The sequence below is a fragment of the Oreochromis niloticus genome, linkage group LG6 (assembly GCF_001858045.2).
Source record: "Oreochromis niloticus isolate F11D_XX linkage group LG6, O_niloticus_UMD_NMBU, whole genome shotgun sequence".
Lineage (NCBI taxonomy): Eukaryota > Metazoa > Chordata > Actinopteri > Cichliformes > Cichlidae > Oreochromis > Oreochromis niloticus.
Genome location: NC_031971.2, coordinates 1,797,120 through 1,824,455, shown reverse-complemented (window position 1 = coordinate 1,824,455; position 27,336 = coordinate 1,797,120). Strand labels below are relative to the sequence as shown.

At 39.4% G+C, this 27,336-nt stretch overlaps 1 protein-coding gene across 6 annotated transcripts in view; it reads right to left on the bottom strand.

Annotated features, from left to right (window-relative positions):
• The window catches only part of ttbk1a (tau tubulin kinase 1a), a 77,221-nt gene extending 52,669 nt beyond the window's left edge, over nucleotides 1-24,552 (bottom strand). For 2 of the 6 annotated variants that reach the window (XM_025908018.1, XM_025908021.1), the window contains exons 1-7: nucleotides 23,867-24,003; nucleotides 14,052-14,210; nucleotides 13,284-13,431; nucleotides 9,612-9,685; nucleotides 8,904-9,044; nucleotides 7,609-7,713; nucleotides 4,712-4,804 (exon numbers count right to left, since the gene is read on the bottom strand). In XM_025908018.1, the coding sequence (XP_025763803.1) occupies nucleotides 4,712-4,804; nucleotides 7,609-7,713; nucleotides 8,904-9,044; nucleotides 9,612-9,685; nucleotides 13,284-13,431; nucleotides 14,052-14,210; nucleotides 23,867-23,938 (792 nt within the window). In that variant the 5' untranslated portion in view covers nucleotides 23,939-24,003. Of the gene's footprint in view, nucleotides 1-4,711; nucleotides 4,805-7,608; nucleotides 7,714-8,903; nucleotides 9,045-9,611; nucleotides 9,686-13,283; nucleotides 13,432-14,051; nucleotides 14,211-18,113; nucleotides 18,137-20,627; nucleotides 21,257-23,866; nucleotides 24,004-24,530 lie in introns of those variants that run through there. The other 4 variants (XM_019360449.2, XM_019360450.2, XM_025908020.1 and 1 more) reach the window with 4 other exon arrangements.
• Between the last annotated feature and the right edge of the window lie 2,784 nt (nucleotides 24,553-27,336).

Here is a 27,336-nt window from a genome sequence, read left to right as displayed (position 1 = left end):
CAGTGTCAACATAACTCTGTAGTACAGGAGCTCTAGAAAGAAACGGATGCAAATCCTGTTTAACATCAACCTGATCTTCATACACGTGTTACTGACATCAAAAGAAAAATAGGCAAAATAAGACACAAAGACACCAGCAGAGGAACATACTGCATCAGAGTGATCTGCACACACAAGTATCAATTTATATAATTCCACTTTAATATTATTCATATTTGTTTGTTGGGCTGTTTATTATGACCTATTCTTAATAATAGTGTTAAAATCTTATTATGCGTTTGGATATTATATATAGATTGTGTAATACCTATGTATATATGTTTATATAAATAACTATATGAGATACAAATACAGTTTTAAAAAGACACAATTAACTTTTATTAATTTTTTTGACTCAACTTTGAGTCTTTTTTGATTGATTTATCAATTAATGAATTGCTTTATGTACTTATCTATCTATACATTTATTGGACAGTTAGTCTAAAGGCCATTACACACTGAACGTCTTGTGTAAAAAAACAACATGAAATTCCAAATTTTACGGATCTTCCCATGTAACCTATATACATACCAAACGTGTTGTATTTTTGCGGAAAATAAATGCCACAAATTTGTTTTGGTGGTGTTAACGAGTAAGAATACTTGACTTGCTGAGCCAGAAAAATACTCTTGACACATTAAATTTTTGAGATTTTACACATCCACTGTGAAAGGGCCTTTAGTCTCACCCTAAAACAGTACTTGTCATGTGGAGCCACACAGAAGTAAGACGCCTGCTAGCCGATAACTTAACTTTACAGCGAAATACAGTGGTGTGAAAAAGCAATTAATTAGAAAGATAACAGAAATCAATGCAAAATGCAGTTTCTAAATTAAGGTGTTTATTATTAAGAGTCAAAAAAATCCAAACCTACACTACAGGTCGAAAGTTTAAGAACACCCAAATTTTTCCAATTTTTTATTGAAAACTATGCAGTTTATTGGCCTGTTGCACTCTGAAATGAAAGCATAGTACAAATAAGCAATTGGAGTTAAAAAAAAAAGAAAAAAAAAAAGAAATCATGGAATCAATTTATAGACCAAAATATATTCTAAACTTTGACTCATCAATGTAGCCACCTTTGGCAGCTATAACAGCTGAACACACACGTGGCATTCTTTCTACAATAGAAATCAAATATTCTTCAGAAAGTTCTTCCCATATCTGTTGCAGAAGTTGCCATAAATGTGGCACTTGTAGGTTGCGTTGCTTTCACTCTTCTGTCCAGTTCATCCCAAACCAGCTAGATGGGGTTTAAGTCTGGAGACTGTGCTGCCACTTCATGTTTTCAAGCTCACCATCATGTTATTTTTTCCTGAGGTAGTTCTGGTATAGCTTGGATTTATGTTTTGGGTCATTATCTTGCTGTATAAGATGAACCCCTGACCAACTAGGTGCATACCAGTGGGTATTGCATGGCACTGCAGAATGCTGTGGTAGCTGTTTTGGTTCAGGGTGCCTCTCACTTTGTACAAGTCACCGACCCTGGATCCAGCAAAACAGCCCCAGATCATCACACTTCCTCCTTCCTTCCTTTGGCAGTTGATGCCACACACTGTGGAACCATCCTCACACTTACTCGACGGTGTACAAAGATCCTGAATGATGAACCAAAGATTTCAAATTTTGATTCATCCCTCCATAATACTTTCTTCCAGTCTTCAGTAGTCCAATGGCGGTGTCCAGGCATGTCCCTTTGTTTTATTCTCATGTCTTAGCAATGGCTTTCTTGCTGCAACTCATCCTGTTAAACCTGCAGCTTGAAGTCTTCTTTTCACAGTTGAAACTGAGACTTGTTTATACGACCATTATTAAGCTGTGCTCGAAGCTGTTGTCCTGTGAGCCACCTATCACACAAGCTGTTAACTCTCAGAAACTTGTCCTCTGAATCAGTTGTGTCTTTGGGTCTGCAGACCTCTTCCTGTCACAGTTTGTTTCTGAGTGCCTTTGGATTGTGAAGAAAACTGTACTCACTGACAGCTTGACTTTCTCTGTAGGGAAGACCTACATTTTTAAGTGTTATGATGGTCTGTCTCTCTTCCATTGTTAATTGCCTTTTTCTCACCGTGTTTTTTAGCAACACACTACTTTTTGCTGTAAAATATTGTTCAACTAAAGCTCACAAGGGTATAGTACCACAGTGAGTTCCACCACTGCTTTTATGCAGACAGAGGGGGTTGTAAGTAATCTAGAAAAGTTAGAACACCTGTAGGAATTAGTAGCACCAGCTTTTAAGGCTTGATCAAGCTCCATTGCTGCGGAACAGCTTTAAATTGTTAACCCATTCTGTGTTCCCTGAAAAAGGTCTTTTTGTATAATTCTGAAATTTCAGAATTAAAATCTATATCACATCTTTGGAAAGCTAAGTTTAGTTTCTCTAGACATACCCAGCCCTGATTACTGCCACACCTGTTCTCAATCAAGAAATCAATTTAAATAGGACCTGCCTGACAAAGTGGAGTAGACCAAAAGCTCCCCAAAAGCCAGACATCATGCCACAATCCAAGGAAATTCAGGAACAAATGAGAAACAAAGTAACTGAGACCTCTCAGTCCAGAAAAGGTTATAAAGCCATTTCTAAAGCTGTGGGACTCCAACCAAACACAGTCAGAGCCATTATCCACAAATGGCAAAACATGAAACAGTGGTGAACCTTCCCAGTCAACCAAAATTACCCCAAGAGTGCAGCCACAACTCATCCAAGAGGTCACAAAAGATCCCAGAACAACATCCAAAGAACTACAGGCTTTGCTTGCCTCAGTTAAGGTCAGTGTTCATGATTCCACCGTAAGAAAGACACTGGGCAGAAATGGCCTTTGTGGCCATTTGAGTTCCAAGACGAAAACCACTGCTAAGCAAAAGGAACACAAAGGCTTGTTTCAGTTTTTCCAGAAAACATGTTGATGATCCCTAAGACTTTTGGGAATATACTTTGTGGACTGATATGACAAATATCTGGCATAAAAGTAAAGCAGCATTTTAGAAAAGGAACATCATACCGATTGTAAAATATGGTGGTGATGGTCTGATGATGTTTTGCTTCCTCAGGATCTGGAAGACTTGCTGTGGTAAATGGAAACATAAATTCTGCTGTCTACTAAAATATCCTGAAGGGCAATGTCTGGTCATCTGTTTGTGACCTCAAGGTGAAGCGCACTTAGGTTCTGCAGCAGGACAATGATCCAAAGCAAACAAGCAAAAACACAAAAGCTTAAGAAAAGCAAATTGAAGACTTTGGAGTGGCATAGTCAAAGTCCTGACCTCCAAGTGAGATGCTGTGGCACAACCTTAAAAAGGTGGTTCATAGTCAAAAACCCTCCAGTGTGGGTGGAATACAACAGTTGAGTGGGCCAGAATTCCTATACAGTGCTGTAAAAGACTCGATGCCAGTTATCACAAATGCTCGCTGCAGTTGTTGCTGCTAAGGGCGGCCCAACCAGGTTTTCACACAGAGCCATTTAGGTTTTGATTTTTTTCCCCCAATAATAAACACCTTCATTTAGAAACTGCATTTTATGTTTACCGATGTTATCGTTGTCTTATATTGAAATTTTTTGGATGATCTGAAACATTTAAGTGTGACAAACATACAAAAAAAGAAGAAAACAGGAAAGGAGCAAACACCTTTTTTCACACCACTGTACTTGACAGGTGGATAAAAGTAAATTTAACATTTAGAAATTCAACACGGTGACCATTTTCAAGTTGATTGTTAACAAAGACATAAAGTTAACTACACTTTTTTTTTATGAATGTCTAAGTTTTAAATTATACACATTTAAATAAGTAGAACTGTAGAATTTTGAAACTACTCTGACATTTTTGTAAGAAATTTGCAGAAAGGGACGTAGGATTTAGTAGTTCACATTGTACTATGTATTGTATTATCAGTTGTTTCAGTCACAACTCCTGGATGGGCCCATTATTCTCCACACTGACTCAATTGTCATCTACGGCATTCACAAATTTTGTGGTTTTTTGATTTCTCATGATCTACAACAGGTTATTTTCTACTTTGGAACTCAGCTCCTGCTGTCTGTATGTCAAAGTGTCCTTGGGGAAGATACTGAACCCTCAAATATCACTGATGAGCCCATCAAAGTTTGCATGTGTGTGTAAAAATTTGTTATCTGGTGCCCTACATAAAATCTACTTGATATTTTCTCTTTTAATAATGTCCTACCTTACATGGGAGGGAAACACGTGGATAAATAAAAGTAGAAATACACAAATTAAAATAGCCATAAAAACAGAAATTAAAAATAAAGATGGTTTCATGACCTACCTAAATTTGAAAAAATAATTTATATTATGTCCTTTTTTATTTTATAGAACTGACTTACCGTATACTTAGGTTTTTGTTTACCATATAGGTTTTTTTTTTCCTGGACAAAAATCAAATCTGAATTTCACTTTCAAGTACAAGTTGTATAATTTAGTGCCTAAATTCTCTGTGCTGCCAGACCATTTTCTGATAGGGCTTCTAGCACAGTCACAGTTCATTATATTATGTTATTGTAATGATCATGATTATTTTTATATGTGGATTTTAGAAAACGCTTAGTAGACATTATGTCATGTTTGCTCCTTTTCTTTTTTAATTCAGCTTTCACTTTGGTGCGTAGCTTTCGATGTGGCTGTGACCCATCTGTCACTATAGAAACCACTCACATCCCTGGGTAACCATGGAGATGATGGAGAAACAGGAGGCATGCACGTCAAAATCATAAATCCAAAGGAACTGTAAGAAAGACAAACACAACACTGAAACATAAAAAAGGTGAACATAAATCACACTGAACCGATAAGAAAAAACAAGAAAAAAATCAGAACATAAATCTTTGATAAAAAACTGATGGCAGGTGATCAGTAGAGAGTGAACATCATACAAACTTTCACAATAAAGGGTGACCTGATCCACAAGCAGCTGGACAGGTTGCCTCACTGGACAACCGGTTCATTCTACAGAGTACTTCACTCAATGTCATTTAGTGTCCAAATACTGCAAGTGAAAAATTTTGTCACTATGTAGCAACCTCAACAGTCAAGATGAAAAAATAAAGCTAGTGCTGATACGTGCAGATTGCAAGAACTGATTCAGGCTGCTGTTTGCATCTGCTGAGCATGTGTTGCATCAAATTTTTGAAAATTAATGTATGGTAGGTCTGGCTCAGAAACGTGGATGTGTTGAAGATGTGATGACAACTTTCTGCTAACAGTCCCACAATGGGTGTTGGAGATTTACAGAACACAAGAGGTGTTGCAAACAATAATGACACTTTTGAGAAATTACTGAGCGTACTTCATACACTGCATTTGTAAGTAGGTGAAGTCTCAGCTAAGTGTTTTTTGTTGTTGTCTTCTGGGTGTTATGAAACCAGATAGGAGGGGTAGCTCTGACTGAAACCAATAGATACTACAAGCATGTGGTAGCAACCTATCAGGTACACAAACCCCCAAATCTGGACATTAAAGGGTACCACGATTTACAAAATTACCATCATGTTGTAGTCAATGAGACTTAGGGTTAGGGCATTGCAAGTTCTGGTGCCGACAGGAAAAGAAAAGACAAAACAGAGAATGTTGCTGTTGCTAAAACACAGATGTTTCTGCTTGAATGAAAGCTTGAAGGAGTTCTTCTTTGATCAGTGCCCAATTCTCTCAATGTAAGAGACAATGGATTGGTTAAAGAGAGGGGGTAATGGGGAAAGAAGGAAGCATGCCAGGAAGATACAGTGGGGGAGGGGTGAAATCAAGTGAGAAAGAATGAGCTCAGATCACTGCACTGAAGCTGACTCAGCTGTAGAATGAGAGAGAGAGACTGGGAGACAATAGATGATGGGTGGAGAGACTGGCAGTGACAGAGAGAAAGTGTGTGGGGGGTGTGGGGGGGCTAACGTTTGTCATCCAGTGACGCATTTTACAGCATCAAATATTCATTGACTGCTGCAACAGAAGGAACACAACACTGCAGGAGAAGAGCAGGGGAGCTGGTTAAAAGATTAATAGGTGAGGAGAGGTAAGGAACAAGGGGGTATAAAAGGATGAAGAGAGGAGGAAAAGAGAAAAAAATGAAAGTAAGGAGATAAAGTGAAGAGGAGCAAGCTGACAGTAAATGAAAGCACTATACATACTCGTTGATCTAAAAATAGCTGTGTTGAGTGTGATAGAGAGACAAAAAAAGCAAGAGAGAGCCTAAAAGCAGCAGCTCTGTCTGATCACGCTGAAACTACAAATACCAAGAGACCTGATCGATTAAAAGCTATTTAGAAGCCCAACAACCACTTCTGTCAGCTTAAAGCAAACTATCACATGAATCCCTGAGATTTGTTATTGAGTACTGTGAATCATTGATCCGATATTGTACAGACTCACAGGAAATGAGAGAGAATGTACTGCAGTGCAGCAAACACACCCATCTGTCTGGCTGAGTCTGTGCACCTGTGTAGTTTTTTATTATTTACTTTGGTATTTTTTGCAGCTTTAAAGGAAACTATCTCATATTGGTTACTGCTATAGTTTAGGACACTGATATAGCATAGTCTCTGTTATAGTGCGTACACTATTCACTATTATAGTCTGTTCAGAGCACTATGCTCCCACTACTGTACACTGTACACTACTGTATTTACCACACATTGATACATCTGTATATTTGTTCATAGTACATCTGTATATCTGGCCGTCTGTATGCTATACAGATCATCTGTACATATCTGTACATATCTATACATCACTACATCTGTACATTTGCTCTCTGTATAGCAATATAAACATCTGTGTACATAATCTGTTCATAACTATTCCCACCTTTTAAACTACCCTTATCGGCATATAATCTGCTCCTATTGTACTTACTGCTCTTGCACTTGTGATTAGATGCAAACTGTATTTTGTCACCCTGTATTTATACCTGTGTAATGACAATTAAGTTGAATCGTAACACAGAAAGAAATGACGTGTTGCGTATAGGACCACAATAAGAAATTAAATAAAAAAGTTGTAAGAAAACGATTAAAAAAAATGACGCTTGAGAAATTACTTAAAAAAAAATGTGACTGAACCTGATCAGGTTCAGAATTTAATATGTTGTCCATATATTTAAGTTAATGTCATAATTTTAAGTATTTTCAAATGATAAAATTTTTTAGTCTTATTAAATACTTAAAATTATGACAAAGTAATATATAAGCCAGGATTTTTTTCTGATTTATGATCAATATCATATGGTATAGTTCTGCCAAAACGAGAACAAATCGCTGACAAATGTTGTATAAACAATTAATTTATGCGTTGTTTAATCGGGTTTGGAGTATACACAGAGTCAGTATAAGGATATATGTCCTACCTTCCTAACATCCAATACGCAAGAATAATTCTCCATACATTCTCCTAGTGACTTTATTATAATAACTGCCGTTCTTTGAAAAACCACTAGCAAAAACTAGCAAATGAACCTTGAGTTACAAATATTCTCTCCAACAATTTCTCCACTGTAAACAGATGAGCTTCAGTGCTGTGCTTCAGCTTTTGGTAAGGTTCGCTTTCACAGACTAAAAGTGTCTTACCGGGCGGACCTCTCCTGTGGTATTGGTGTACTGCCTTGCCAGACCAAAGTCCAGCATGTAGCATTTCCTGTAGGTGGAGGGGAGCCGTCCCATTGCAAAGTTTGACTGCAGAAATAAAACACAGTGCATCACTGCACAATAATAATACTGCATCAACACATTTCAGAGAGGAATCATTTAACTTTATCCTCAACTATCCATCTGCTTCCATTTATCCTTTTCAGGATCATGGGGGGTACTGGAGCCTATCCCAGCTGTACACCCTGGACAGGTCGCCAGTCTGTGGCAGGGCTAACACACAGAGACAGACAATCATTCACACTCACACCTATGGGCAGTTTAGGCTAATCAATTAACCTATCCCCATAAACTGCATGTCCTTGGATAGTGGGAGGAAGCCGGAGTACCCGGAGGGAACCCAAGCAAACACAGGGAGAACATGCAAACTCCATACAGAAAGACCCCGGCCTGATGGTGGAAATGAACTCAGGACCTTCTTGCTGTGCAGCAACAGTGCTAACCACCGTTCCACCATGCTGCCCTATCCTCCACTAGTTTAATCTAAAAGCATCTGCACACAAGGAACGTGAACGGTATAATAATAAAAAATTTCCGTGGGCAAATTACTTGTTTTTCCTCTGCATTTGACCCATTCACTCAGTGAAGCAGTGGGCAGCCACTAAGCAGGTGCCCGGGGAGCAGTGAGTAGGGACGGTACCTTGCTCAGGGGTACCTCAGGGTAGCCGTTCAGTGGATTCGAACCCCCAACCTACCGATAATGGAACGACCACTCTACCTACTGAGCTATCCCTGCCCATGGGTATATGGGTCCTCTAACTTTGGTTCTACCTCTGCTCATTTACATGCGAATCTATTCATCCAACATCCTATTAACACCCCCTTCTGTTCTGGTTTTATTGGCTTGCTTTGATATTTAGATTTAGATATTTAGATTAAGAGATATTTAGATTAAGTCTCAAAGTTCACCTGAAACCAGATAGATGTTTTAAATGGAGAAACTTTTAGCTACTTAATTGTTACCAAATTGCAGACACTTGGACTGTTATTACTAGTATTACAGAAACTAATCAATGATGCTCAACCAGCTCATGGACTCGCCTACATTTGGCCTGCAGACAACTATGGCACAGGGGAAAAGGCATTCATTACCATTTTGACACATCTGGGCAAGAAAAACCAATAAATAAATAATCTCTACCTAAAATCATTTTTAACTCAGGAACTCAATCTACAAGAGAAGCACAGTATTGCGGAATTTTTCAAGAAACCTATACCGGTTTGATGTCACGGTGCAAAAAGCCCACTGAGTGGATGGCTTCAATGGATTCCAGGATCTGCTTCCCAAGTCTCAGGGTGGTACTCATGGTAAAGGTTCCTCTGGGTTGGCTCCTTCGCAGGTCAGCCAGGTTACGACCCTGGGTGAGGGACAGTGACAAGGCAGCGGGACTTAATTTCTGCTTGCTTTTAGTCAGGCTGACAAATGTGTAAAAATCAGGTTTCACAAAAGTAATCTAATAATAACGATGAAAAATGCAAAGCTGGATATGACTCATAGGAGTCATGGTGGCAACATTAATGAGAAACATTAAAAAGTTGTCACCAGTAAATTCATCTGTTTACATTCTGGCTAGGACTTTATTAAAGGTCAATTACATTTATCCTCATTATTTTGTGTATTTTTTCTAGTTACACTGCAGGAAGTCAAAATACCAAATGCTGAATCCTTGAAGCAGGGGTTATATTAATGTAACTTTAATAGCACTCAAGCAGATAAAGGTTTTTTAAGACTGCAAAACCTATACATTTGGTAGATCTTAACATGACAGGAACATGAAGACTTCCTCCTGGTGTGCTTCCTCAAAGCCGAATTTTTTAAATGCTAAAGAAATATCTACCTTATTACTGTATGTTATGTGTCCCTCTACACTGTTATGCTTCCCAGTAAAAGACTGTGATTTACATGCATCCACACAGTGACTCACCTGAAGCTGCATGACGACATAGTTGAATTTGTCGTTTCTCCCACAGCCAATAAACTTACAGACATGGTTTTTACCTGGAAGGGAAAAAGAAGAGAGAGGAGGCTAATAAACACTCTCCTAATGTACCACAACTTTAAGAGAACAAATATTGTTCTACTAAACTAATTAGATTTAGAAAGACTTATATTTAACACACTGAAAATTACATATTGGATTAAATTCTTTCAGAGATGTATCTATTTTATTTTTCAATAGCCATTTCCTCCACGTTATCTGGGCCAGTTGAGAGATTTACTCTCTCATGCCTAAAGCTCTTGACCCAAGAGGTGCCTATCTATATCAGATATGCCAACCACCTTAACTGGCTTCCTTCAATGTGGAGGAATACTGCCTCTATTTGGAGCCCCTCTCACCCTCTTCGCCAGCCACACTTCGGAGAAAGCTCTAGCCAAAGCTTGCGTCCACAGTGGAGGGTAGGGACGCACACTGACCAGTAAATCAACAGCTCCGCTTTTATGCTCAATTCCCTCATCACCACAGCAGACCAATGTAAAGCCATTTTTATGCTCACCACATTGTGTAGTGGGTGTTGCGTGTAATTTTCACATCAAATCCTGTGTCACTAAACACAATCTAAAAAATTGTGTGTTTTTTTCCCACCATTTTATTGAGAATCTTGCACAGAAGCTCAGAGGCATACTAACACTAAGAGGAGGAGGTTCCAACTATTTAAAAACTTGAGTTTGCGGGTGCCGGTTTAACTCACAGCGACGAGCAGGCGCCTACATGCCGTGCGGCTCGGAGTAGCCTGCCCATGTTTGAATCTGACCCGCGGCCCTTTGCTGCATGTCTTACCCTCTCACTCGCCCTCCACTTTCCTGTCACTCTTCACTGTCAAATAAAGACTGAAAAAAATTAATTAAAAAGAGAACAACTTGAGTTTGTGGAGAGAACTTTGCAAAATAACACTCGCTTGAAGAACACTGAAAAACACTTGACAAAGTGTTGGCTTCTCGTTTTGACTTCTCCTCATCAGTGCATATGATATTGTCTGAGTGGCAACACCTATTGTTTAGGTGAATATTACAGGGGCTTGCTGCACCTTAATAGTAGGTATAAATGGCTGCATCTGTGTGATGCAGGTGTGGGGGTGAGCAGTGAGAAATATATTTGTGTATATTTCTCATGTTTTTTTTAAAAACCTGCTGTCTACTATTTATTAGAGATGGCACGATACCACTTTTTAATGTCCGATACCAATTCCGATATCATAAATTTGGATATCTGCCGATACCGATATGAATCCGATATAGCGTATTTTGTAATCTAATAAATTTAAACCTACACCATCCTCCCTATTCTGGTATTTTAAAGAGTACTTACCTACCTAACTAATAGGATTGCCAACTCCCAGCAAAAATATTAGGGAACCACCCCCCGCCCTTAATCGATGTAATCAACTTTAATTTAATGCAAGTGTAAAACAAATGCACAGAAATCAATTATTTTTCTACAATAATTAAATAGATTCAACATCTTTCTTCAACAGAATTGCAGACTGCATAGATGGTACCTTCCCAAAGGAAAAAGTACTATAGCTTCCTAGGGTGTATATTAGACTGATTAGTTACTATATACAATAATGGATTTCTATACATTTAATCAGATGACCACTTTTGTTGTAAGATTCAGATAATTATTTATTCAAAGTTTTTAAATGACATAACAAAGTAAAATATTTCTTTGTGCTCCTCTTTCCCTGTTAATGCCCAACCTGGCCCCCAACAACACTTTCCTAGATCCGCCCCTGCACAGTTACCAGCCGTCAGCTACATAGAAAAGGATCCTGGTGTTATTTGTCTCTCAGAAACAGTCCATAACTTCCCTTCAACTCATTCATGTCACCTAAAAGGTAAACCTGTTTCTCCATCACCTGTTCAGCTCTGATGATTTAGTAAGGACATCTCCTGGTTTCATCTTCATGTTTCCCTCTCACCACATATCCAAACCGACATCATGACCAGCAGCTTTTACAGCTGTGGCTCCAGCAAACCTCAGTTGATACTAGAAAGTAATATTAAATACATTCTAACAACAGCTTATCACGCTTAAACGTGCTGCTGTTGTTTATCCGCTGGTCTCCTCTTTCTGGCGCAAAGTGGGCGATAAGCAAACAAGAGAGACAGGACTTGCAGCAGAAAAGCCGATCAGCTGATCATTGATCAGTTTCATGTTTGAAGTAATAACAGAAGAGGAAGGGGGAGTGAATGAGAGAAGTAGATGCAACTGCGCAGCAAAGACAGAATAACTCCAGCTTTGTGTCTATTTTTTAATTCTAGCTGAAGTACGGAACAAATCGCTTCCTTTTCACCTCAGTATGGAACTCCGATGGCCAGCCCAGCTGTGGCTCAATATATCAGTTGTTAAGCTTAACGTGGAAATACTATGCAAACATTCAGGGATGAACTTACACACTTGCTTTACTTCTCTGGGATAGTTTTCGCCGAGATGAAATGCCGCAGTTAGGAAGCATGTAGCGAGGCTCCAACTGCTCCACCAGACCACCGACAGGTCTCAGACAACAGCCGCTCTATCACGTGACACATACTGCTCCGATGCGCCGAGCTGGGTTATGCCAAGTAGCGCGTTTTGTGAGGTGATTTTGTGATACTTCGGATCGGATTACATTTTTTATTTCTCTCCGATATCCGATCCAGTAATTTAGGTCAGTATCGGACCGATACTGATACGTAATATCGGATCGGTCCATCTCTACTATTTATGTTTAATATCTGCACACTTAGTGTGGAACACCCAAATTTTGTTGAACATATACAATCACAATAAAGGGCTATCCTATTTTTCAGAGATTATAAATGTGCCAATACACCCTCCACAGTTATCACACAAATGTTTCACTATTCAGTAGATAATAGGTGTCGCCACTCAGACAATATCACGTCATACGTGCTGATAAGGAGGACCAGAAGTCAAGTGTTTCCACAAACTCAGGTTTTCAAATAATCGCCTTATCTCTCTGTGTGTCAGTATTTCTTTGAGGTTCTGTGCAGGATTCTTGTGTCTTCAAGCCAGCTGCGACGACTTCAGCGCAATGCACAAGTTACAAAAATCAAGAGGTGCAGCCGGCCAACACGCATAAAAACTTAAACTGGGGAAGCAATTTGTCCTTGAGCTGGAGTGGGGACCCCACCCTTTCTTGGCTTAGACTATGGCCTCAGACTTGGAGGTACTAATTCCCTTTCCCACCACTTCACCTGCCATTTCAGTGCCAGCTTTTAGATGTACTGGTAATAGTTCACAGAAAATCAGAGGAACAAAGTGAAACACAAGTCCAAGACAACCAAGTGTGATGCAGAAGAGGGAATGTAGCAGCATAAGAGGCTTACAAGACAAAGACTCTTGAAAGGTAACTGCCCTGCTGCTAAAAACACTTTGTGGGATGAAGATAAAAGGGGCTCAATTACACTCTGAAAGTTGGACCTAAAAAAAGCATTCTTGAATTCTACTCACTAACAATTCCACAACTGGAAGCTCGCATAAACAACGTCTTTGCAGTCAGTTATGGTTTTCCTAATAATTAAACCTTATCACCTCCACTGTGGACCACTGGCTCAAAGCAATCAGTGTAGGAGATGGTTTGGCAGCGCTTACCTTGCAGCTTCTTCAGCACTGCCACCTCCATCTTTAGCACCTGTTTGGGCTGCTGGGCTGACTCCACTTTTAGGGCCACATTTTCCCGCGTAAGCAAGTCCAAGGCTTCATAGATCTCCCCAAACCCACCCCCGCCAATCTTCTTTAGCTGGAACACAGGTTGCAGGGCAAAGAGCTCTTAATTATCTTAAAGTAACATACTGTAACCTCCAAAAAAACTTTAACCTTAAGAGAACTTTAAAGACTACTCCTCTCCTTCATTTTTCCTGCATCCCTCTAACTTGAATTTTGAATCCTCTTCTGTCTCACTTTTACCTTCTTCATTCTTTTTTATCTTTATTTCATGATGTGTTGGGTCTTTGCAGCTCAGTGGAGACAGTAGATTGATTAGTGAAGTGCAGACAGCCTTCTGGCTTAGTTTTGCAACCTGACTGGCTGAGACAGGAGCTATATTAAGTACTTCAGAATCCAAAGGAAGCGCAAACAGAAAAGGAAAAAAAAAGTTCATCTTTCCACTAATCCCTCAAGTTTAAATGTCTGACTTATTTGCCAGTTTAAATGTCAATTTATTTAGGTGAACATTAGGCATCAGTGATTCGACAATCATCTCATCTTTTTAATATCGTCTATAAAGGATTTGTGTTTTTCTTTGGGATTTCATTTTTTTTATATCACAACCAGAACAACAGAACATATTCTGATCCTGATACAGACATTTTTGTATGAAAATAAAATCAGAACTGTTGAATGGGAGCTTTCCAGACTCACCACTTTCCATCGATCCTTGACCATGCAGTTTGGAGGCAGGATGTCGGCCTGCTCGGACGTTCCGTTCATGTTGGCGTTGTCCTGGAGGCCAGGGACTAGGCACTGCATCTGCCAGCTAGACAGAACACGAGCAGCTCCCAACTTAAAAGAGCCATTTATCTGTGAGCAGGGAGGATGAGAGGAGAAAAGGGAAGTAAGAAAACACTGTCAATACTTTATACACAATATGTTGTTACTGGGATTTTCCCAGTCTAACCAGAGCTCTCTGCTGCTGACAGTCATGGCAACATTATTATATTATTATTATAACAACAGGCACTAAAAGTGGCTGGCTGCCATTAGAAGCCATTCTTCAGCTGGATCAGGGTATAGGTCAGTGGGGTGCGGGGTGCAAGAGGGGTTGGGTATGGTGTGATCTTGAGACCCTGAGAAAAGAAGCCAAATGAACTTTTCAGGTTTGAGAAGATGTTTCACCTCTCCAAGAAGCGTCTTCAGTTCTCTCAGAAGAGAGGGTAAACATCTTTGCAAACCTAAAGTGGTCCAGTTGCCTTGTTTTCTCAAGCTCTGAAGACTACCATGACCTGGATGACTAAGAACCTACACGGACATATGGCGTGATGGTATTTGCAGTAACTGGAGCAAATATCATGTCTGCAGAGGAAGCAGTCTAATGCTCTATTCTTATCCTGACTGCAGCTGCAGGTCAGATGCTGCAACAGCCCAACAGCCAACACCTTGCAATGTTTACTGGAGATCAGAACAAGATGGTTTTCAATAAACAATAAATTCTAACAACCATGAGTATAGCATGGGAACACTTTTCACTTCAGTTTTAAGAAATATATGCAAACTGCGTTACTTTAAGTGGTCTTTTAACATTTGGAGTAATACAAATTTTTTAGGTAATAAAAATGAATCTATAAAACGTATCTATTTAATTCTCTCTCACACACATACATATAGGACTGCCAGGATAATTTATAATGCAGTTACTAATAACATGATTTACTGTTTGGGTCAAAAAAACTCTTTTCTCTTTTTTTTCAAAGAAACTATCCAAGTTGACCTCAGGAAGTTAAATAAGGGCTCGCAGTACTGTTCTCAAAAACTCCATAAGTCAGGCAATTGGAATGAGGTATCTGACAATGCGCTGGATGTGTTTGCGTTTAAGCTTAGCAACAGTTTCATGAGACTAGGACAGGGGTCGGCAACCTGCGGCTCCGGAGCCGCATGAGGCTCTTTAGTCCTTATTTTGCGGCTCCGGGTGGTTTGGGAAAATAAATTAGAAGTATTTAGCTGAAGTGTATTTTATTTGTGTTTAGTTCTTTTTTTAACTTGTACTTCTAAATTGGAAGATTATTGTGGTATTGAAATATAAAAATAAAAATATATTTTATTATTTTTTCATCGCTCAAAATAAGCGTCACACTCGCGGAAGCCGGTATACTTGCCGAAACTTTCAACCCCAGGTAGGCCAATTATGGATCTTCTGATCCACATTATGTCAGCAGCTGTTCTCCACCGTGAACTATGTTAAAAACAAACACCGCTCACGCCTCACAGATGACAGCTTATAGTCCTGCATAAAGATGAAAGTGACTTCGTACCACGGCAGACCCGACGATGTTTCCATGAACATGCTTTTCAGCATCTCTTTTTTGACCACTTTTCACACACGGTTGCTGTACGCATACAGCCGGCTGTAGCTTTTCAGCTCACAGCCAGACAACACAACAGCAGAGAGAGCACAGACTTTAAGGCGGCGAGGCGTGATTGCGGGTGCCGCTCAGGTGCGTCCGACTCTCATGCAGCGGCACTGCAGACCACGCCCCGCCACACACATTAACCAGGTAAAATACATATTTAGGCAGAATTTTGCAAATATCTATTTTTCCTTTTTTAGCAGCATAGAGCTTTTTTTCCAATTATTTTTTAAAAGTCAGGTCAAGGCTCCAAAAGCCCAAAGGAGATATAAGGGTGGCGGCTCACGACAGTTTTTGTTTGCTACATGGATCATTTTAGTTCAGCTGGGTGTCTTTCCTTTTGTTATATTTCTTTAAGAGTTCAAAATGTGTTAATTACGTAAATAAAATGTAATTTTCTCTGTAGCACTTCATGGATTCCATAAGCAACACACCTTAGTTGCTCTGTGGATTCTTTTAAAAAGCAGTTAAAAACTTTTCTCTTCAAACAAGTCTTTTGTTGATCTACGTATTTTATATTCTTTACATTAGTTACATTTGATCTTTTACATTGTGTATAATGTCTACTTATTGTATTGTTTATTTTGATATTTGTGTACAGCGCTTTGTGACTGCCACTCTGTGAAAGGCGCTTAATAAATAAACTTTACTTACTTTAGTTGTTCACACAAAGCATAAAGGTAAAAAAACAATATATACAGTGTTATCTTCATTTTAGATTTCAAAAAGTATTTGCGGCTCCCAGTGTTTTCTTTTGCGTGGAAACCGGGTCCAAATGGCTCTTTGGGTGTTAAAGGTTGCTGACCCCTGGACTAGGAAGATCATAAGGAGCTTGTTGGACACAAAACAACCTTGGGGTGAGCGCTGCCTGAGAAAACTACTCCAGGAAAAACAAATCCTTACAGATCTTTACGTCTGTTTGATACAATATCACCTGTTGGTTTTACAAGATTCAACCATGCTTTGATCATTGCAAATGGGACAGTCCTACAAACAGCACAGGGACTCATCGATGCTGAGTTAATTGTTGCACTGTCAAAGCAGTGAACTGCTTCAGGAGGTGATAAGTCTGAATTAGGCAATACGGTTCATTAACAGTAGTGACTGGAGGATGTGGTTCCCCTTTTAAATAACAGATAACAAATAACTAACAGGCACTGCCAAAAGCTTAATTCATGTAGTCAGCCATTACCTTAGTGTTCGCTATTCAACCTGAACAGAACTCTGGCTTTTCTCTGCTTTTATACAGGATATCTGCCATGAATGGTTATCAGCTTTCAGTGGATCCATAGAAGAAATCTTAAGTTCAGAGTGATACATGTCAGTTCCCAAACCATGCTTTTCTGCATGCAATGCCATGGGCTTTCATCAGTGCATGCAGAGCTCAGGCGGACTGCAGATATAAGGGAGAGTGTCCACTGCATTCTCAGTCAGGCCAACTCTGATAGAAAACTGGACAGACTGAGAAGGTGGGGAGGAGGCTTCTCTGCACCTACAGTGATACAGATGTGTTAAACAGCAGTAGCTGCACAGAGACCAGGCAGCTGGGAGTCACTGTAACACTGGAGAAGTAGGGAAACCTGCTGCAGGCCTCAACACACTGCTGAGCCGCCAATCACTGCAGAGGGTGGGACCACACAGTCTCCCCAGATACACTGGAACAGTCTTGGAGGACAGTAAGCACAGTGCAGAGTAAATGGCCAATCAGAATGGCGATACTATGCATTACGTGTTATTATAGTGCCATAGTCAAATATATTGCTACAGACTACGAGAACAGACAATGAGTAACAAAATCCATTTTGGAAATTTACAATCAAAAGCAATACGTGATGTAGTACAGTACAGTGGTATGTTATTGCCAGATACAAAACATATATTAGTATAGTATATATGGTATACTTTAGATTTGGTAAAATTATCTTAAATAAGTAAATTACAATATGCTATATTTATAATATGAAGCTATACCATTATTTTGTCAGATATTGTTGAATGATCTGAATAGGTTACTATCACCAGCCAGTTATCAAATTGTACCATGTAGTACCATCATATGTCATAGATACAACATTGTCTTATGTCTTACTTTTTCACTGTAGCATTTAACTATTTACATTAACACTAATAATCTGCAGTGCGGCATAAAATAAGTGTAAAAGAGAGAACTCTGCTGTTTTCGAGCGTCTCAGCAGCAGATTGGAGAGACAGACCTTTTATTGAACCTCAGTCTTTTTTTCTTCCTTCGTCACCTACAGCTCTATTAATCTGCTAGTGGGTGGGACAGGGAGGGGTGCTCTGCCAGAAGCTGGGCTTGCATCATTCCAGTCTGAATCGGATGAAATTGGTCAGAGCTCACCATAGTTCTGAGCTCCTGGAAAACCTTAAGATTTACAACAAATCCTGAGTGTGGCAAAACCCTTCCTGTTCCTTTGTTAGCCTACAAGCCAAAACAGAGGGTACAGTTAACCGGGAAAGAAGAAGAGGAAGAGCAGTGAGTGCTGCAGTCTTCTGACCAGACATCATAGGAGGGTAGGGTACAAAGAGCCTATATACACCATGTTAACCTTGAAAACTTGAAGCAGCGAAATAATCTAACATGCGAAAAACTGTACTCATTTACCGTGTCAATCTTGTCCCACGTTCACTTGCTGGTTGCAACAATCAGCCATGTATGACAACAGTCATGTTGCTCAGTGGTGGGTTGTGTAATTTTTTCCAACTCCAGCACTTTAAACTCTTCATAGACTAAAAGCTTGGAAGCACTTTGTTTTCAGACTCCTACAGTGAAAACAGTCTATAGCCCAGAGTAACTTATCAATGTGCTCCTATAGACAACAGAAAAGGTAGAAAATCCTGTTACAATGTACTTCTTGCTGTGTCAGTTGCAATCACGAGCCTTTGTGCTTTTAAACAATTTGTTTGGAAAAAGGTTCATACAACTTTTAGCAACTCTACATACACTAACAACATACACTTTTTTTGCACCTGCAAGGAATTCCATCGATGATGATGTTTCTTTCGTGAGTTTTCTGGCAATACAGAATTTTTAAAACTAAGCTTAAAGTATGTTGGTTAATGTGACATTAGATCACGGTATAGTTTCATATTCACTGCGTATAAATGTTGAGATTAAACAGGACCTTTAGTGTTTCTATGAGCAGACGGTGCTGCAGAAGTATGCCCCGAGTCCAAACAGAGTTACATGACAACATGAAATGAATAATACGAAAAGTGACAACAAAGACTGACTACAGATATATATATATTTATATATATGTATATAGATAGATAGATAGATAGATAGATAGATATTATTTTTTTTCTTTTAAAGACACATGTGTATGTCACTAGGACAAGCTTGTTTTTTCAAAGCAGTTTCTCTCATTTCATCTGTCATGGATGTGGTGCATTTTCCATTGTTATACCTCTCTGACCTGTCTTCCCCATGTGATGTTTTTGTGTAATGTATGTATGGTCGGAGGGTAAGATTGTGTGCAATAAGTCGGCAGCCTTATGAAATTTCCCCTTGTGGGACTAATAAAGGTATATCACATCACTTTACATTGCATCTAGTGGCCACAGTCAGCTACTGTCATTGAAAGCTCTGACTCTTTCAAACTCATAGTAAACTGTAGCCGTCTTCATCTTACAGGCATGTCTGTCTCCAGCTGAGCAAGCTGAGAGACCAGCAGCTTCTTCTGGTGATTTGCACATGCGCACTGTGGATAAACCGCCTGATCGGTCGATGGAAGAGCAGCTATCAAGGCTAGCTGACACTGGCACTTTGAGTTTGAGTGCTTGCTGTGTGATGTATGAGGCCTGAGAGGGAAAGACCTGAAACTTGTGGAATGCCTACTAAAGACTAATAAAGATGGTCATTTTAATAAATTAGATTTCAAATAAAGACTTTGCTTTGAAAGTATTTGTTTGTTTCTTGACCTCTGAAGACCAAACAGATTTACAAAAGGCGGTGGCAGCATTACCTGTTTAAGACAAACAAGAAATGCATGTTTTATTACACTACATTAGCAAGGAAAGCTCTGACAGTGATAGAGAGAGATGGCAGCTCTCGCCAAGCCTGGTCTAATAAAACATGCAAAGAGTGCAGGTCTGTTTCTTTTCTGAAGAACTGTCTTTTTTGCTTTTCATATATATTTGGTCTTCACAGAACATCCACTACAAACATATGCTTTTTTCCCCCTCTGTATATCTCTTCTCTGCAGTACACAGTGACTTTACCTCCACACCTAGACAAATATAATAATATAACCAACAACTCACAATAATTTCTAATGCAAGCTCCAGTACATTTTCTTAGTGTACATGCTGTGATCAGCAGACGAGTTGCTCTTTGTGGATTTATACAAGATGTAAGCAGATGCTTCACAGCTATCTCGACTTCCGTTTCTGTCGCTAACAGCATACTGTACATTGTCTTTATATTAGACAGTTTTATTTTGTTTTTCATATATATTTGGTCTTCACAGAACATCCACTAGAAATATATTCTTTATGCTATGGAAAATGATCCTGGACTAAATGACTTAAACAATGAATGGAGCTTCCGCTTTGGTTTAACCCCCCCACCACCCCGTTTTCCCCCCTCTGTATATATCTCTTCTCTGCAGTGCACAGTCATGGATGCTCCGTGCGCATGCGCACCATCACATCCTGCTGATCAATCAATGTGGCCTGGACAAGTTCTGAATTAAATATTATATAAATAAATATAATTACAGTTGCACAGCCCCCATCTGTCCTAGTCTGATTACCATCAAGCCACTTTCGTTATACCGTATCTCTGCGAAACACTCACACCCACTGAATGATTTCTGTATGGGCCGAGAGAGCTAGTTCGGATAAGGCCTACCTGGCGCACTGTCCGCTCCTTTTCCGCCTTTTGGGAATCTTCATCTGGGATTTTATTTCGGCACAAAACGTCCTTATCCAGAAAACCCACCGTTCCTCTTACGTGGGGCCAGAATTTGGGCCTCAGGGTTCCGCAGGATTAAATTACCATTTATTTCTTCTACAAAGGTGCCTCATATCAAACCAGACACGGTCCATCCTCAGACCGTTAGTCCCATCCAAGGCAGAGTCCAAAGAATATATAAATAAATTAATTAATTAATTAATTAAAATGGAAAACAAAAAAAACACACATACACACAATAGCAGCTTTTATTTTCGCTCAGAGCCCCGGAACGCTCAATAAAATCCACGCTGATGTCCGGATCCTCCTCCGATTCTCAGCTGCATCAGCTGAGGAGGAGGAGGAGGAGGATGCGGACTGGTCCTCTCTGCCTACTCCTGGATGTGATCCTAAACTCCAACTCAGGACAAAACCAGATCCCGAAACCCGCCTCAGAACAACCCGGCTCGCCTGGCAGGGACGGTCCGCAGGTGTCAGGTTCTCCGGCTCCAGGCTGTTTGTCCGCACTGCAGCGCTGCCTCCACCAGCGTCAAATCATCCCCACCAAACACAACATCCGGCCACTACTTTCAAAATAAAGCCCCTCCTCATGAACGCTTTCTCTTTCCTCTTTCTTTAATGAAGAAAACGGCAGTTCATTTGATAGCAATTTATATCAGTGCATTAGTGTGTGATGCACTTTTATTCACCATAATGGTTACCAATGTACCCAAAAAACAAAACAAAACAAAACAAAAACAGATGCTGAACCTTTACAGATGGGCTCTGTTAAAATAGTCAAGATATATGTGTTTTCCAGTTCCAGTGATGGCTTTTTCATTTATGAGCAGGGGTGAGAGGTGGTAAAAGTACACAAATTCTGCACCTTATGTCAAAATACAGAGACCTGTGTTAAAAAATACTTCAGTAAGTTTAAGTGCTGAATCACCTTCTTTACTCAAGTAAAAGTGAAAAAGTACAGGCTATGAAGTGTACTCAAAGTAAGAAATCGAATAGTATCTCCTTGAAGGACAATTCTACCATCTATTTTTTGCACATGTAATTGGACCTTCTGCTATATTAAAATACAACTATGATATTAGTACATGAGAATACAAATATTATGCTAATCTAAATTATATTTCTAATTAATGTACTCTAAATCTGTTATTTAGAGTACATTATTTATTGTTGTTATTATGTTGTTATTTGTTATTTATTTATGCTTCACAGCTAACTCGGCTTACTTCTGTTTTTCTCACTAACAGTATACTGCACATTGTCTTTATACTAGACACAGTAAAACAACTGAAATTAGTAAATGAATCTAAGGATCATGTGCTTTAAATTAATCTCTACTTCACTTGATGTAACCCAACTCTGATCATGAGCACCACAGCCACTGTGCATCAGTCCAACACAGAGCTTTACTGTGAATTAATCACATTAACACAACACTGACCTGTTCATCCACAACAAAACTACCCAGAACGTTCATGCAACATTTAAATAACACAGAGTTAGTATACCACAGTTTGTTCTGCAGGATGCTTCACAAAGTGAAAAATACAGAATTTATCAAAACACATCATATATAGATACAATATATTTCTCCAGCTCTGAGTAAACTCAGCTCTCTCTCTTTTCTCCATAATTTACAAAACTTAATGTTCTATTTAGCAAGGCTTCCAATAATAGATTGAGACCATAAACTCACCAGGGAAATATTTACTGAGCTCATTGTAAACTGTGAGCCAAGAGCCATTTTCTCATCATGTCTTTATGCAACCACAGAAGTAGTCACCCCTACACAGGCGCGCGCACGCACACACACACACACACACACACACACACATATATACACACACATATATATATATGTAGACACAACAGAGTGGAAACTGCAAGCCAGACTTCTTGTCCAACATCAGTGTCTGACCATCATATTAAACCTTATCAATTAAGAATGGGATGGCGCTCTTGGTAATATATGTTTGAAAGCAGATGAGCAAATACTTTTGGTAATTCTGTATATACAGTGTATATACAACAATAATATAGCACTATCTGACACTCTCTGGCTTCGTTATTGCCAGGTGTCTCTTGGAAATGAGATTTTAATCTCAATGAGATTTTTTTCCTGGATAAATAAAGGACTAATTATAGAGTGATCAGAGTCCTCTTCACATTGGAGTTGGAAATGATTAAAAGTGCTGATCTTGCATTTTGGTGGCTGTTCATTGGAACCCTCAACAGGAGGTCAAGAGAAATGCCAGTGCAAGTGAAGGCAGCAATCAATAGGCTGAAAAGCCAAAATACACCTTTCAGAGAAATAGCAAAATGTCTGCAGGGCTAAAGTGACAAAGCTAAGAAACACAAAAAATGAAACAAGATGGATTATGGAGTGTACAGGGCTATTCTCTATTCTTAGATTCAGCCAAATGCCACAAAACTATGCAGAGAAATGTCTGTAACCCTTTTGACACATAATTCTCTCCATGCAAGACTGACTATATGGAGTTTCACAGTGTAAATGGATGATAACCATTTGAAACAACGCGACTACTGTGGGGTTTGGTAACTTAACTGTTTTCATTTCTGTCATTACAGGAAAAAAAGAGAAAAAAGAATAAATAAAAAAGAATAACGAATATAATCATTAGTTGCAGCTCTACGCTCATAGGTTGTTTGTGTATGAGTATAATTAGTACCCGGAGAATAGACGTTTGAGTCAATATCTTGTTGTATAATGTTAGATTTATTTTGAAAATCAACCTAACGCTGTGACCATACAGACTGTTTTTTGACACTCTTGTCTTTTTTGTATTATCAAACAGTAGCAGTTGAATGAGCGCTGTTTAATCCCACCCTAAGGCAGAACCAATCCTGCAGCACCAATCCTGTTCTGCTTTTACATATACATATATATATATATATATACACACACACACACACACACACACACACACACACACACACATAAAGCTGTGTGTGTGTAGCAACACACGCAGTAACGAACGATTACGATTCACTGACCCGACATCCTGCCTGTGGCCTCACACTCCCACTAAAACTGTCATAGACGCACACACACACACACACACACACACACACATATAGCCTGATCGCACAGTTCATCTGTGAAATTTGGTATACCTTTCGACATTTGATGCTAATGTCAGTCCGTTTCTTCTTACCTGAGTATTGTTTTCCGTCCCGACACCAGAGAGCTGAGATATTTCCGTTCCCTCTCCTCCATCTCTCAGCATCAGCACCACATACACGCACACCCCCTTGGCGTCGCCATGTCTAAGACGCAGTGCCACACACACTGCCCCCTGCTGTCGCGGAGTTTTTTAATCTTTTCAACTTTTTTCTTAACAATCTTTATTCGAATAGAAGTGACCAATAAGCTCCCATTCCTAAAGACTTGCTAGACTATTAGAAGTACTTCAAATGTAACAACCATTTCTTCATTCAAAACTGCAACGTTTTTCCATCAATTTTAGTGTATGTAAACTGTAACCTTGCACTTAAAGAAATTGCATAAGCAGAGACTTGCTTATGAAAGAAACGACAAGTGTCATTGTAATTTGTGATTTTGTAACTAGCTTTCCATGGTTTTATAACAAATTTGCTTGTTCTGTTTATCAAACACTTATGTGAACACGTTTTAACAGGACTATACGCAGTTTTCACCGGACTGCATTAAGTTTTAGCAGCAATAAATTAAGGTAATAATTTTGCATGACTTTATCAGTATTTCACAATATTTTGACAGAATTTCAGCCTGCTCTTCATGTTGCTTCAATATATTTGGGTTTGTGGACATTTGTTTATGTATAGAGGGTTTTCACCTACTTCACTTTCTTTGCGGTAACCTGGATGCGCGGCCATATTGGAGGTACTCGGAGGTAAACACTGCAATGTCCGAAACCACAGAAAAGCTCCTCAAAATGCGTTATAGATGCAACGGCATACAGGGAAGGACTTAGTCCGCAGGAAAGGGCACGATATTTGAAAAAGTTAAGGGTTATTGGTGGTGCAGATCCATACGAGTTGGCTCCTTCGTCTTGGATCAATGACGACCCGGAGAGTCTTCCGTCTGTTGCGTATCCTGATATCGTCAACTACCTGGCTTTCTCGCCAAGCCCATACACAACGGAAGACCTTAAATCTTATAAAAGTTTGGAGGCCTATAGCCAGATGGTGTGTGGATGGATGAGGGAGATGCAGTATCAAGTCAAAAGGGATAGATGTGTTGTGAATGCCAAAGTAAGTAATGCAATAACATCTTTAATTAACCAAACCTTAACTATATGATATCATCCCTTACCAAAAAGTAGCATACTTCGAGTATATTTTATTAAGTATGCTTAGCTATAGAAACGTATATTTCCCCCAAGTATACTTCTATTCTTCAAGTACACTGATAGAAATATACTGGCAGTTTACTAGTATACTTCTTTGTATTGGTCCCCTTTAAGTTTATAAAAGCACACTTTGAAGCTATGCGCTTCAGGAACTTTTAATGTTAGTGAGATATTGTAATGCAATAAAAACAAACATTACATGCAAAATTGTGTTTACAGTTACTTAATTGTACTATAGTATATACTGTATGCTATAATTTATTGTACTGTATAGTTTATAAGCTAAGTGTTCTGATAACTGTGCGGTTTTCCTTTATTAAATTTGTTCTGATGAAAGTGTTATGCTGTGTGTTCTCTTCCACATTACAATAACAATGACTGAACAAAGACAGTCTTTGTTCGGTTTGTATGTACTTAATAGTCAATTATGAATAATTTTAGGCTATAATATAGTCCAGACTGGTTGATATTTTTATTGACAGTGCATATAAAAATGTACTTAAGTCAAAATCAACAATTGATGGGCAAAGGTTCACCAGAGCAGATAAGTCCAATCTTATCAATGGTACAATAACTATCATTATCTTTGCACATCAAGAAATCAATTGGCAGTATCCCCCCCCCAAAATAGTATATTTCTGGCGCACGCTACCAATCACACACTCAACATGAATCCTGACATGGGCAATTTTCCTTGTGGTTTCCAAGTCAACAGGAGCTAACTGGGACTTTCCACGAGTGAAGGCTGGAATTTTTGCATGAGCCATTCTACAACCTAAAGTGGCATGAATATTAAAGCCACGATCAGCAAGAACAAGATCACCAGGAACTATGTTGTCCAAAAAGCCACAGTTTTCAGTTATGTATTTGTCACTTACTTTCCCTCCCCATGCACTGGAAATGTAAGATACTGTGCCCTGTGGTGTAATACCAATCAAGAATTTAACTGTGTTATGGTGCTTGTAAGAAGACCACGTTTCTGCTCTGGCTATAACGTTAGACGGACGTTCTATAAAAACTTCAAAACAGTCAATAATAACAGCACATTTTTTTCCCAAAATGTTTCCTGAATTGCATTGGCATGGTTTTTTGCAAGTGCTCTCTTTCTGACCATATGATAAGTGGCTTCATATGAATAAACATGACATCAATGACATCAGTGACTATCCTAGAAGCAGTGGCTACTGATATGTTAAATGCATATGACTGGAAGGTTGTGGAGACATTAAGCCTAAGGCGCATCAGTGTCAGCATCAACTGCTTAAATTTATCAAGCGACTTCTTCACAGGGAGGTGGGGACTAAGGAATGTGAAGAGAACCAACAGTATCTGGTATGTAGGCAGGCCAGTGAAAAATAAAACCTTTTCATCCTTATCAACAAATGCACTCTGGTCATAGGGAGTAGATAAATGTGCCATATCACAGCGCAAATGAATGTTTTCAGTTCTAAGACTTTGAAATTCACTTGTCATAGCCTCAATGAAATCACCAGTCATATCAGTTTGAGTTCCTATGTTGCATAAATTACTGCTGATGTAATCCCTTGTCAAAGGATTATCATCAGTCCCAGGAGCAGCAGCAGCAGCTTCATCCTTCAGTCTCTGCTGGGTTCTATTTAAACGATATTTGTGCGTGACGTCCCTGTTTCTTCAGGTGACCTTTGCTGACCTGTCATTCCAACAGATGGCAACCAATCTGGGTCATCCTTTTGATAAACTCAATTCAATTCAATTTTATTTATATAGCGCCAAATCACAACAAAAGTCGCCTCAAGGCGCTTCATAGGTACAGAGAAAAACCCAACAATCATATGACCCCCTATGAGCAAGCACTTTGGCGACAGTGGGAAGGAAAAACTCCCTTTTAACAGGAAGAAACCTCCGGCAGAACCAGGCTCAGGGAGGGGCGGGGCCATCTCCTGCGACTGGTTGGGGTGAGAGAAGGAAAACAGGATAAAGACATGCTGTGGAAGAGAGACAGAGATTAATAACAGATATGATTCGATGCAGAGAGGTCTATTAACACATAGTGAGTGGGAAAGGTGACTGGAAGGGAAAAACTCAATGCATCATGGGAATCCCCGGCAGCCTACGTCTATTGCAGCATAACTAAGGGAGGATTCAGGGTCACCTGGTCCAGCCCTAACTATATGCTTTAGCAAAAAGGAAAGTTTGAAGCCTAATCTTGAAAGTAGAGATAGTGTCTGTCTCCCGAATCCAAACTGGAAGCTGGTTCCACAGAAGAGGGGCCTGAAAACTGAAGGCTCTGCCTCCCATTCTACTTTTAAATACTC